This window comes from Schistocerca cancellata, chromosome 4 (genome assembly GCF_023864275.1).
Source record: "Schistocerca cancellata isolate TAMUIC-IGC-003103 chromosome 4, iqSchCanc2.1, whole genome shotgun sequence".
In the NCBI taxonomy this organism is placed as follows: domain Eukaryota; kingdom Metazoa; phylum Arthropoda; class Insecta; order Orthoptera; family Acrididae; genus Schistocerca; species Schistocerca cancellata.
Window position 1 is genome coordinate 473,505,305 of NC_064629.1, and position 13,602 is coordinate 473,518,906.

Sequence of the window (13,602 nt, forward strand, 5' to 3'; positions counted from 1 at the left end):
GCAGCTACTACGCAAGGAGCATGGCGTGCCTCGGGCCAAAACTTGACAAGCTGACCAACAGGCAGGCAGCCTGCAGAAGTCCGTCACCCAAAATGTTAGTCGTGGTTTCTCTGAAATTCAGCGGGGCATCACATGCAAGATTAATGATGCACTTTTAATCATAGTCACAAATATTAGATTTGGCATAACTAAGACTGTCTGCGTAAAAGATTACGAAGGTAATATGCCACAGTTAAAGATGGAATGAAGGTATGTCCTGCGGCAAACATCTTACATTTTAGTTACTTGATGTGTCGACAGACTATGGCAGAATTGTTCCTGATTATATGGTATTGCATGCAATCAGCTATCATCGTGGAGAGATAGTGAGATTTTGATCAAACAAGGCAGTGTTGTTATTAGACCACTTAACACGTTATCGTGAGGAGAATTGTTCATCTTTCCCTAAACTACGTCTTGCGAATTTCAGGATGACTCCAACACAGTCATCGTCCATTTCTTTACTCATACGTTGATCAACGAACCACTAGTCCCACTCAAATTATCTCGATAATGACAAGACATTAAACTCTAACCTTCTCTTCACCTTCATCATAAAAACTTATATTAAATTATGAAACGGACATGATCTGAACTTCATAAAGTTGCCACAGATGTTTTTAGCTCAGTCGTTTAGTATTAATATCGCTCTTATTATCTTTCAAGTAAGTGTTGCACGTCGCGTAGGTATGGCTTACTGTGCGTCGACGAAATCCCACCGTAGATTTCATCAGCTGCAGAGAGAACATCGTCATTGTGTTCAGAGATAGAAATAACTTATTTTCATTCCCTTTCTCAACTGTCATTTTCAATTAAACCACGTAAAACGGCAACTTATTCTACTACAGTGAGGAGTAGAACATTTACTAGTTGTTCTCAAAAACAAAACGCAATATCTATGAGTTCCTTAGAAAATACACTCCTGGAAATGGAAAAAAGAACACATTGACACCGGTGTGTCAGACCCACCATACTTGCTCCGGACACTGCGAGAGGGCTGTACAAGCAATGATCACACGCACGGCACAGCGGACACACCAGGAACCGCGGTGTTGGCCGTCGAATGGCGCTAGCTGCGCAGCATTTGTGCACCGCCGCCGTCAGTGTCAGCCAGTTTGCCGTGGCATACGGAGCTCCATCGCAGTCTTTAACACTGGTAGCATGCCGCGACAGCGTGGACGTGAACCGTATGTGCACTTGACGGACTTTGAGCGAGGGCGTATAGTGGGCATGCGGGAGGACGGGTGGACGTACCGCCGAATTGCTCAACACGTGGGGCGTCAGGTCTCCACAGTACATCGATGTTGTCGCCAGTGGTCGGCGGAAGGTGCACGTGCCCGTCGACCTGGGACCGGACCGCAGCGACGCACGGATGCACGCCAAGACCGTAGGATCCTACGCAGTGCCGTAGGGGACCGCACCACCACTTCCCAGCAAATTAGGGACACTGTTGCTCCTGGGGTATCGGCGAGGACCATTCGCAACCGTCTCCATGAAGCTGGGCTACGGTCCCGCACACCGTTAGGCCGTCTTCCGCTCACGCCCCAACATCGTGCAGCCCGCCTCCAGTGGTGTCGCGACAGGCGTGAATGGAGGGACGAATGGAGACGTGTCGTCTTCAGCGATGAGAGTCGCTTCTGCCTTGGTTCCAATGATGGTCGTATGCGTGTTTGGCGCCGTGCAGGTGAGCGCCACAATCAGGACTGCATACGACCGAGGCACACAGGGCCAACACCCGGCATCATGGTGTGGGGAGCGATCTTCTACACTGGCCGTACACCACTGGTGATCGTCGAGGGGACACTGTATAGTGCACGGTACATCCAAACCGTCATCGAACCCATCGTTCTACCATTCCTAGACCGGCAAGGGAACTTGCTGTTCCAACAGGATAATGCACGTCCGCATGTATCCCGTGCCACCCAACGTGCTCTAGAAGGTGTAAGTCAACTACCCTGGCCAGCAAGATCTCCGGATCTGTCCCCCATTGAGCATGTTTGGGACTGGATGAAGCGTCGTCTCACGCGGTCTGCACGTCCAGCACGAACGCTGGTCCAACTGAGGCGCCAGGTGGAAATGGCATGGCAAGCCGTTCCACAGGACTACATCCAGCATCTCTACGATCGTCTCCATGGGAGAATAGCAGGCTGCATTGCTGCGAAAGGTGGATATACACTGTACTAGTGCCGACATTGTGCATGCTCTGTTGCCTGTGTCTATGTGCCTGTGGTTCTGTCAGTGTGATCATGTGATGTATCTGACCCCAGGAATGTGTCAATAAAGTTTCCCCTTCCTGGGACAATGAATTCACGGTGTTCTTATTTCAATTTCCAGGAGTGTAAGTTTTGCTAGAATTCTGAAGAACGTAACATACCCATAAAGGTTCCGTCAGTCAAATTGTAGTTGAAAGAGACGACATTGGAGGCTCCTGAATCAATATAGTACATAGTCCTCTCGTCATCTGTCCAGGCGATACCATTGGAGATGCTCACTGGCGAAACAACGGAAACTGCGTTACTAGATCCAGCGTCTAGTTTGTACAGAGTTCCCTGGTATGGATCCACATGACCGACGCCCAGCTCTTTGCCCATGGTCCCTGAAAAAATAACAACGAAATCCTAAGTTTCACAAATAAGTATTACGACAGTTCACGTCAAATATTTACTTGTTTAACAGTCCTTCTTATAACTGAAAACTACATGAATTTAGAAATCAGGACATCTTTAGTGGAGACATACTGGGAACATGAAAAAATCAGTTTGCGTTCCACAGACGCATAGCTATATTAGTAATGAAGCACATATTATAATTTTACATAGTGTACATATAACGAGCAAATAAAGCCTCGAGATGACTGGATGTTTGTGTTGTCCTCATCATTTCATCATCATCCAGGAAAGTGGCGAAATTGGACTGAGCAAAGATTGGGTAATTGTACGGGCGCTGATAACCACGCAGTTGAGCGCCCCACAAACCAAACATCATCATCACACATCATCACGAGCAAATAAATTATTTATGACGAGACTTTCTCAGTTGTTGCCTATTTAACGAGGCAGCAAAGCTTGTGCCACGACAACACGTAATGATCAGGTTCAATGACCCCACAGGTAAACATGTGATGTTCGAATTAAATGATAATTTATACTTACTTAAATACATGCACGTGATTAAAGAATTTTCAATTTAACGTGCTAAAAGAAAGGCGTACCTGCAGCAGGGATAGGATACAGATACGTTTTAGTTATTTTTATTCCCGAGGAGATTCTCATCATTTTTCTGTTCACTCCCCATACAAAAATGCAAACCGCATACAGAGCAAGAGTCGTGACGTCCACCCCGGATGTGTACCGATAGCGAAACCAAGGCAGTCGAAAAGCAAACGAGGGTTGTTGTAGACATAGCGATATGACGATTGACTATGTATGTACTTGCTACAGCACGGAACAATTGTCAGGCTGTCCGCTGGACGACTTATATCCAGGTTAGCAGCGCAGCAACATGACACACCGATCCCAACTTCTGTGGCTAGCCACCGCGGCTTTTCGACTAAAGACTTGCAGCATCTCTTGAGTTGCCGCTGCTATCGATACCCGCTGTGGCTGGGAATACTATAATAATAAATTAATTTGTAATGAAAGTATAGCCCGTTCTTTTTATGATTTTAGAGTTGCTTCCTCTAATATTAAGTGTTTACAGCTTTGATACTAAATAGGAATATTGAGATGCAGACTCCCAGGCAAGTGTGCTGGTTCGTTTCATTAGGAGGCAACGCCACAGTAATTTCTGTGACGTACGACATGCACCTTCAGTAACATGGACATTGCACGTTCACGTTAACATCGGTCGGTGGCTGCTACTTTCTAATTCGGCAGACTTAGACTGCACCAGGAAACGTCTCGTACGCCTGTCATCTGTATCTAGGTGATAGCATTATCATCAGTGTTCACAACCACGGTTTATAGCTAAGTCTTGAGTAGAAGTGCTCAACCGGACGTCTCTAAAAGAAATATCATTATAGAAATCTGGCCAGAAGCCTTTAACAAGAAGTTCAACACTGAAGTGTCTCGCTGTGTTTTCTCGTATCTCTAAAAATTTTTGCACAAAGCGTTTCTTGTGTTCGATTGTACAGCCTGTGCTTTCTGGCCCAACAATCAAATTACTTTTTAGAAAGAGTCATCAGGTTGGATGACGTATTTTTAATCTCAATTCATAAAAAATCGCTTTGTAGCACTTTGGAACACTGGTGTTTTTTCCCATTATCGACACATTTTGACATAGTGTAGGATTTACCATAAAAAAGTTTTAATTCCTATCTAACGGCAGATCAACAGACCCCGAATCGTTATTTCAAGGCTATTATCCTTTTCCTCAAGTGAACTGGGTTAATTCAATACGCGGACCGCATTGTTTTATTGCGTACCTAGGCACACTGTGCCTACACCGTCCGTCAAAAAAATTACCCAGACTGATTTTATTCCTGGCATATAAGCGACGTCAGAGAAGTAACTACGGTGGCAGCTTGAACTAACAAACATGTAAACAACAGATATGCATTCGCCTATTGAGTTGTGAGCATGTAGGGTTAATTAGTGGACGTGAGGCTGCAGTGTGTCAACGTTGCTGTGACACAAATGGCACTGGAATCAAGTGTTCACACCATTCTCCAGAATACTTTTAAGAAAAGGACATAGTGTGTAGGGTTTGTTCCGCCCATTTTGACTCCCGATCAAAAACAACGACGTGTTGACGTCTTCCGCGACTTGATTTAAATGCAAAACGCGGACAGTTCTTTTCTGGAAAAAATCATTACAGGTGAAGAGATTTGGTATTATCAGTACAAACCTACCACAAAACGACAAAGTGCACAAAATTCACATGTAGGGTCAATGCTTTGACGACATAACCGACACTGAAGACAATGTGAGGCGCGAGCTAAACTACATCCGAAAGAATAACTTAACTACTGTTTCAGATGGTTGTATGAATGTTCTGTGCGCTGTACTCTGTTAATGGAGAGACTATGTAGAACACCTGAAGCACTGATGGCACTCCTTAAACTTTCTTAATCTTTCTCTAATCCAGTCTTTAAACCTTTTTCATTGACAGAGGGGAGGGGGGGTTATTCTGAATACGGCCAAGATACAGTGTACAGTGATATTAAAATATGCAGCCTGAAAGAAAAGGAACACGCCTGTCATAAATGTAGCTAATGAATCGTTCACAACAATATTCATACTATTGTTCGCATCGTGACAGGGTTTCTATAAGAATAACAAATGTACTTGCACCGATTTTCCTAAAATGTGACAAAAATGCCATGTTACGACACTACACTAGATTTAGGAAATCACGATCAAAATATAAACAATTTTCCATCTAGAAACAATGTGTGTAAGTGATAAGATCACCAAACAAAAAGGCAGTCACTTTTATCCTAATAGAATCTTACATCGACTTGAGTCTACAGTAAGTTGTTATACGAGTAGGATAGGTATCTCGACGTCGAAGACATAAATCTACAGCCACCCTTATCAGAACTCACGCAGATTTGCCAAAATGTGTTTGAACTGTTCATGACTTTTCATGTGTGGTTAGAGACCACCTAAGGGATTGTCAATTAAATTTAATTCCACTGGCTTTGAATGTCATTCCAAGTGTGTCATTGTTCCTCAATGTTGCTAATGTTAATCCCTTCGGTTTAATCACAATGGACGTGAGAATTCTCATCCTGAAAGGTTGTACTAGTAATATAATGATCTGGATTCAGGGGAGTTAGAACGGAAATGTTTTTTTCACAGTTTTGGATTTTTATCTCATTATAATATTTGCAATTTTCCGAACAAAATTATATATATATATATATATATATATATATATATATATATATATATATATATAAACTGTCATGGGAAGTATCTTATTTTATTTCTTTAAGTATAATCTACATCGGTTGAAAATGTTAAAATTTTTACGTGCATCACTTCAAGATTTAACAAAATCGGTAATTTTTATATAGTAGGCTATAGATTGCTGTGTTATAAAGGTCATGTCCAGAAGAGGATAGGCACCAGGTTGAGGAAGTTGAAACAAAGTTTGAGAGACAGTAATCCTTATGACAGTAAAACCATAAGAGGCAGGCTGACAGACAAAATGATTGATGAACTAAAGCAGTATTATGGGATGGCCATTAGAAATAATACTGAGGATTTGTTGAAAATGAATCAGGCAGTATGGGCTACCTTCGTCCACAGCCTGTCAACTGATGAAAAACCGGTACATCACCTTTGCTCTCCTGGACCTGATTCGTGGTGCAATTACCGCAATGCCCAATACTCAAGCACTTCATACAGTCATAAACATTCCATCCCAGCAGCAGTCATGGATATTATAAAACCTATTTACAGAGACCTGGCAAATCCTGAGTTACTGAAGAAGAGTCTGCGTGGTCAGACTCAAAATCCCAATGTGTCGTTCAATAATCTTATATGGACTTGTTTTTGTTGGAATGAAGGCACTAAAGTGGGGGGACAGTGATGCTGTTATTGCTTTTAATGGTGGCTACATTGGTGGGCTGAAAGCGCTATAGCATATTGGAATTAATCTTGGAGCAAACTGCATCAGAGAACTTCGCATTGATAAATCAGAGGATGCAGCACAGTTGGCCACTAAGCAGTCCAGAAAGAAGAAAAGAAGAAAAAACTTGGAAGAAGATCAGGAGGATGATATACAGTATAGTGCAGGGTGCTTCTGAGTGACGAAAAATAAAAAATTAAGCATATATTAAGTGAGTTACAGTCTTTTGAAACTTCAGAAGCCGTTCCTGAAAATTTACATTTTGTGTTCCATTTTTCCCTAAATCTTAGAAACCACTTCGAGTAGAGTATTCAGATTTTCAGGGAGTAATAACATACATACCCTGAGTCTACTAAACTAAAATATGAACATAATGCTATGTATAATTAAAATTATTGAGGATAAAGTACAAAAAAGTACACAACATTTTAACCGTGTAATTAAAAAATTGTATTTCCGAAAGCAGTGGCTGAAATGCAATTATTGTACTTCAGTAGACTCAGAACATACAGTTTAATATCCTGTAAAAATTTCATGTCAATGGCTACAGTGGTTACTGAAATACAGGGAAGCCAAGTCACTAAATTTAACATTGTCGAGATAGGGCGTTGCAACTCCCCTTAAGCTAATGGACAAATGCAAAACATGGTTATACAGCAACTAATATACCAATCCTGATCCAAGATAAAAGCTGTCTTCGCCAAAAAAAAACATTCTATTGTCATTAAAACATATTTAAACAATAAAAGGGTCTCCTAGAATGCAGGACTCTGGAGGGATTCCTAAACACTATAAATATCATTCACACACAGACAGAAACGTGTTTCGTGTGACAGTGTAAAATGTTTCCAGGCACAGTCCATTGTTCGTTTCTCTTCACTCACTTTGGTGTGATCAAAGATCTAGTTCATATTTCATTGCTCAAAACGCATTCCTGTCCGGAGTTTTCCACCGAAAACGAATGGAGAAGACGGACGTTGACGTCATGTACTAATCTCCCCTGAGTGATGGAGTGATGTTTAATCATTAGCTAGGACGCCCATCAGAGGTACCATTCCGTCTTGATCGTCGACCTGCTTCACTTCCAGTATCAGTTCCTTGTAAATCAGGATTTCTGGCACTGCTGCGATACCCAGTAATACATCATGCGACAATGTCTGCAAACAGACAATACCCTTTGCAGGATGATCTTTGTTACATTTATCAATCCCTCATATAAGCGTCGTCTCCTCAGTCACTCTCGCTGAAATCATAGGCATTAAGTTTTGTAATTTCCACAGACACTCTTAAATGCTTGTATGCACCCATAACACATACCCCATCCTTTACGTTCTCTTTCACGCCTAAGTATGCCTCTGAAATTCCTATTAGCTTCAACACGACAGGTGATTACTTTTTTTTTCAAATGAGCGTATCTTAAGAAGGTTAGCTACCTGTTGCGAGTTTTATGACAATATATCCCTCTGGACAGGAAGGGGGAGGGGGGAGAGGGAGGGGACAACAACAACGCATGCGATATCGGAAAATCGGAAAAGTGAGCACAAAAGGCGCATGAACGAGGAAGTGATTGTAGCTTGCAAACTTGAAGACAAGATAAGTAACGTGTGGTATCCAAAGTGATTACCAGCCCGACGGAACTACTAAGGTAGCAGGTGAGGAGAAGACTAGCTTTACCAGCAGTGACTTTAGCAGCTGTCGTCTGCACGGAGCGCATGTTCCAATCTGTCTTAGTCCCCCGAGCTACAAGAGAGTCCAGTCACTATTCCTACAAACTTATGGAATGATCTTTGCGAAAGAAAAAGAATGACAATGTGTAATGGATAATAAGATAATATGTTCGGAAGCTGTTGTAGAATCCGAATTTATTCTTAGAATTACACTACTGGCCATTAAAATTGCTACACCAAGAAGAAATGCAGATGATAAACGGGTATTCACTGGACAAATATATTATACTAGAACTGACATGTGATTACATTTTCACGAAATTTGGGTGCATAGATCCTGAGAAATCAGCACCCAGAACAACCACCTCTGGCCGTAATAACGGCCTTGATACGCCTGGGCATTGAGTCAAACAGAGCTTGAAGGGCGTATAGAGGTACAGCTGCCCATGCAGTTTCAACACGATACCACAGTTCATCAAGAGTAGTGGCTGGCGTATTGTGACTAGCCAGTTGCTCGGCCACCATTGACCAGACGTTTTCAGTTGGTGAGAGATCTGGACAATGTGCTGGCCAGGGCAGCAGTCGAACATTTTCTGAATCCAGAAAGGCCCGTACAGGACATGCAACATGCGGTCGTGCATTATCCTGCTGAAATGTAGGGTTTCGCAGGGATCGAATCAAGGGTAGAGCCACGGGTCGTAACACATCTGAAATGTAACGTCCACTGTTCAAAGTGCCGTCAATGTGAACAAGAGGTGACCGAGACGTGTAACCAATGGCACCCCATACCATCATGCCGGGTGATACGCCAGTATGGTGATGACGAATACACGCTTCCAATGTGCGTTCACCGCGATGTCGACAAACACGGATACGACCTTCATGATGCTGCAAACAGAATCTGGATTCACCCGAAAATATGACGTTTTGCCATTCGTGCACCCAGGTTCGTAGTTGAGTACACCATCGCAGGTGCTCCTGTCTGTGATGCAGCGTCAAGGGTAACCGCAGCCATGGTCTCCGAGACGATAGTCCATGCTGCTGCAAACGACGTCGAACTGTTCATGCAGGTGGTTGTTGTCTTGCAAACGTCCCCATCTGTTGACTCATGGATCGAGACGTGGCTGCACGATCCGTTACAGCCATGAGGATAAGATGCCTGTCATCTCGACTGCTAGTGATACGAGGCCGTTGGGATCCAGCACGGCGTTCCGTAACACCCTCCTGGACCCACCGACTCCATATTCGGCTAACAGTCATTGGATCTAGACCAACGCGAGCACCAATGTCGCGATACGATAACCCGCAATCGCGATAGGCCACAATCCGACCTTTATCAAAGTCGGAAACGTGATGGTACGCATTTCTCCTCCTTACACGAGGCATCACAACAACGTTTCACCAGGCAACGCCGGTCAAGTGCTGTTTGTGTATGAGAAATCTATTGGAAACTTTCCTCATGTCAGCACATTGTAGGTGTCGCCACCGGCGCCAACCTTGTGTGAATGCTCTGATAAGCCAATCATTTGCATATCACAGCATCTTCTTCCTGTCGGTTAAATTTCGCCTCTGTAGCAAGTCATCTTCGTGGTGTAGCAATTTAAATGGCCAGTAGTGTATATAATAGCACCCGATTTTAGACAGCGGCATGACTTTCCCGTACTTTTATAGTTGTGTAATAAATACTAGTTCACAGAAAAGTAATTTCGAAATTCCCAACGAAGTTTGAGAAAGTACTGAAACCAGCAAAGTAATTCACCTAGCGGACATCAATTTTGCTTCAAAAATCAGCACTTTATCATCAAAGAAAGGTCGATCACAACTGTATCACTAAAAATAACATCCAAAATTAGAACATCGTCCCATCATTTAGCACCACATAAAAGTTGGTGCTATGCCTTTTGAAATGATGTACACTGATAAGCCAAAACATTATGACCACTGCCCACCGCGACGGTGGATGCTGCCTCGTGGCGTTGCTGGCACGTGACGCTGTAACAAAAGAATGTAAGGGGAGCATATACGTACGGGGAAACACCTAGCTAAGATACGGGCTCAAAATGGAGGAATTCATTGAGATAAGCGACTTTGACAAAGGGCACATTATTATTAGGCAGAGCCTATGAACGAGTATCTCGAAAACGGCAAAGCAGGTCGAACGTTTACGTGACACTGTCGTGAGCATCTATGGAAAGAGGTAGAAGGACAATGAAACTACCACAAGACGCTAAATACACTCCTGGAAATTGAAATAAGAACACCGTGAATTCATTGTCCCAGGAAGGGGAAACTTTATTGACACATTCCTGGGGTCAGAACATCACATGATCACACTGACAGAACCACAGGCACATAGACACAGGCAACAGAGCATGCACAATGTCGGCACTAGTACAGTGTATATCCACCTTTCGCAGCAATGCAGGCTGCTATTCTCCCATGGAGACGATCGTAGAGATGCTGGATGTAGTCCTGTGGAACGGCTTGCCATGCCATTTCCACCTGGCGCCTCAGTTGGACCAGCGTTCGTGCTGGACGTGCAGACCGCGTGAGACGACGCTTCATCCAGTCCCAAACATGCTCAATGGGGGACAGATCCGGAGATCTTGCTGGCCAGGGTAGTTGACTTACACCTTCTAGAGCACGTTGGGTGGCACGGGATACATGCGGACGTGCATTGTCCTGTTGGAACAGCAAGTTCCCTTGCCGGTCTAGGAATGGTAGAACGATGGGTTCGATGACGGTTTGGATGTACCGTGCACTATTCAGTGTCCCCTCGACGATCACCAGTGGTGTACGGCCAGTGTAGGAGATCGCTCCCCACACCATGATGCCGGGTGTTGGCCCTGTGTGCCTCGGTCGTATGCAGTCCTGATTGTGGCGCTCACCTGCACGGCGCCAAACACGCATACGACCATCATTGGCACCAAGGCAGAAGCGACTTTCATCGCTGAAGACGACACGTCTTCATTCGTCCCTCCATTCACGCCTGTCGCGACACCACTGGAGGCGGGCTGCACGATGTTGGGGCGTGAGCGGAAGACGGCGTAACGGTGTGCGGGACCGTAGCCCAGCTTCATGGAGACGGTTGCGAATGGTCCTCGCCGATACCCCAGGAGCAACAGTGTCCCTAATTTGCTGGGAAGTGGCGGTGCGGTCCCCTACGGCACTGCGTAGGATCCTACGGTCTTGGCGTGCATCCGTGCGTCGCTGCGGTCCGGTCCCAGGTCGACGGGCACGTGCACCTTCCGCCGACCACTGGCGACAACATCGATGTACTGTGGAGACCTCACGCCCCATGTGTTGAGCAATTCGGCGGTACGTCCACTCGGCCTCCCGCATGCCCACTATACGCCCTCGCTCAAAGTCCGTCAAGTGCACATACGGTTCACGTCCACGCTGTCGCGGCATGCTACCAGTGTTAAAGACTGCGATGGAGCTCCGTATGCCACGGCAAACTGGCTGACACTGACGGCGGCGGTGCACAAATGCTGCGCAGCTAGCGCCATTCGACGGCCAACACCGCGGTTCCTGGTGTGTCCGCTGTGCCGTGCGTGTGATCATTGCTTGTACAGCCCTCTCGCAGTGTCCGGAGCAAGTATGGTGGGTCTGACACACCGGTGTCAATGTGTTCTTTTTTCCATTTCCAGGAGTGTAGTTGCACGTCCACAACTCTTCACAGAACGTGGGGTTTGGAAGCTTGTCTGCTCTGTAAAGTAGAACAGATGGTGATTTGTGGCATCTCTGCGGAAGAGCACGATGCTGGTGCATGCACAAGTGTTTCGAAGCACACCGTTCATCGTACATTGTTGAACATGGAGCTCCGCAGCGGACCACTCCTACGTTTTCACATATTGACCCAACAACAACGTCAGTTACTACTGTACTGTGCGCGGGACCATCGGGCTTCGACAGTCGATAAATGGGAACGTATCTGCTCTTCGGGCGTATCACATTTTTGCTACACTAGGTAACTGGTCGTTTCAACAAACGCCGTCATTGAGATCAACGGCGGCTCTAAACGTGCAGCGCGCCACGTTCACAGGTTGGTGGGCGCAGTATTATGCTATGGGAGGTATTCTCATGCACTTGCATGGGACCTGTGGTAGCATTCGAAAAACACACTGACAGCTGCGACCCACATGCATCCCTTCAAGTTTGATGTGTACCCCGAGGCGATGTTATCTTTCAACAATATAATTGTCGGTGTTTCGGAGCCAGAACCGCGCTACAGTGGTTTGAGGAGCATTGTAGTGAATTCAAGTGGCTGTCTCGGCGACCAAATTCGCCTCATGTAAATCCTATGGAATCCATCTGGGTCTCTATCAGGCGCCATCACCGCGTACGCAAATCGGAGCACCGTTACTCGTAATTACGCGAATTGCCGGCCGCGTTGGTCTAGCGGTTCTAGGCGCGCAGTCCGGAACCGCGTGACTGCTACGGTCGCAGGTTCGAATCCTGCCTCGGGCATGGGTGTGTGTGATGTCATTAGGTTAGTTAGGTTTAAGTAGTTCTACGTTCTAGGGGACTGATGACCACAGATGTTAAGTCCCATAGTGTTCAGAGCCATTTGAACCAAGCCACCTGCCTAATTGTCGGTATGTCCAGCATTCTGAAGGATAACAGCGGCGAGGTGTTGTGGCATGGAAGCAATGAGGGCTTGGTAGGTCGCTGGAAGGAGTTGGCACCACATCTGCACACATAAGTGACCTAATTCCCGTCAATTCCGGGAGGGTGCAGAAGAGCTCGGAAGCCATGTTTAATCACATCCCAGATGTGCTCTATGAGGTTCAGATTTGGCGAGTTTGGGAGCCAGCACATCAAATAAAACTCGCCGTTGTGTTCATCGAACCACACCGTCACACTCCTAGCCTTGTGACAGTGCGCATTATCTTTTTGAAACATGCCACTGCTGTCGGTAAACATGATCGTCGTACGTGGTCTGCAGCAGTGTACGATACTCCTTGGGCGTCATGGAGTCTTGCCGGACGGGGTGGCCGAGCGGTTCTAGGCGCTACAGTCTGGAACCGCGCGACCACTACGGTCGCAGGTTCGAATCCGGCCTCGGGCATGGATGTGTGTGATGTCCTTAGGTTAGTTAGGTTTAAATAGTTCTAAGTTCTAGGGGACTGATGGCCTCAGCAGTTAAGTCCCATAGTGCTCAGAGCCATTTTTTTGAACCATGGTGTCTTACACGAGTTCCACTGGACCGATAGATGCTCACGTGAACGTTCCCCAGAGCATAATGGAGCTGCTGCCAGCTTGGTTCAAATGGCTCTGAGCATTACGGGACGTAACATCTGAAGTCATCAGTCGCCTA

General features: G+C 45.6%; 1 protein-coding gene across 1 annotated transcript in view; it reads right to left on the bottom strand.

Annotated features, from left to right (window-relative positions):
* LOC126184934 (regucalcin-like) overlaps positions 1-13,602 on the bottom strand; it is a 151,634-nt gene that overhangs the window by 27,381 nt on the left and 110,651 nt on the right. Inside the window, exon 4 of the mRNA XM_049927608.1 lies at positions 2,414-2,635. Within this exon, the coding sequence (XP_049783565.1) occupies positions 2,414-2,635 (222 nt within the window). The remainder of the gene's footprint in view (positions 1-2,413; positions 2,636-13,602) is intronic.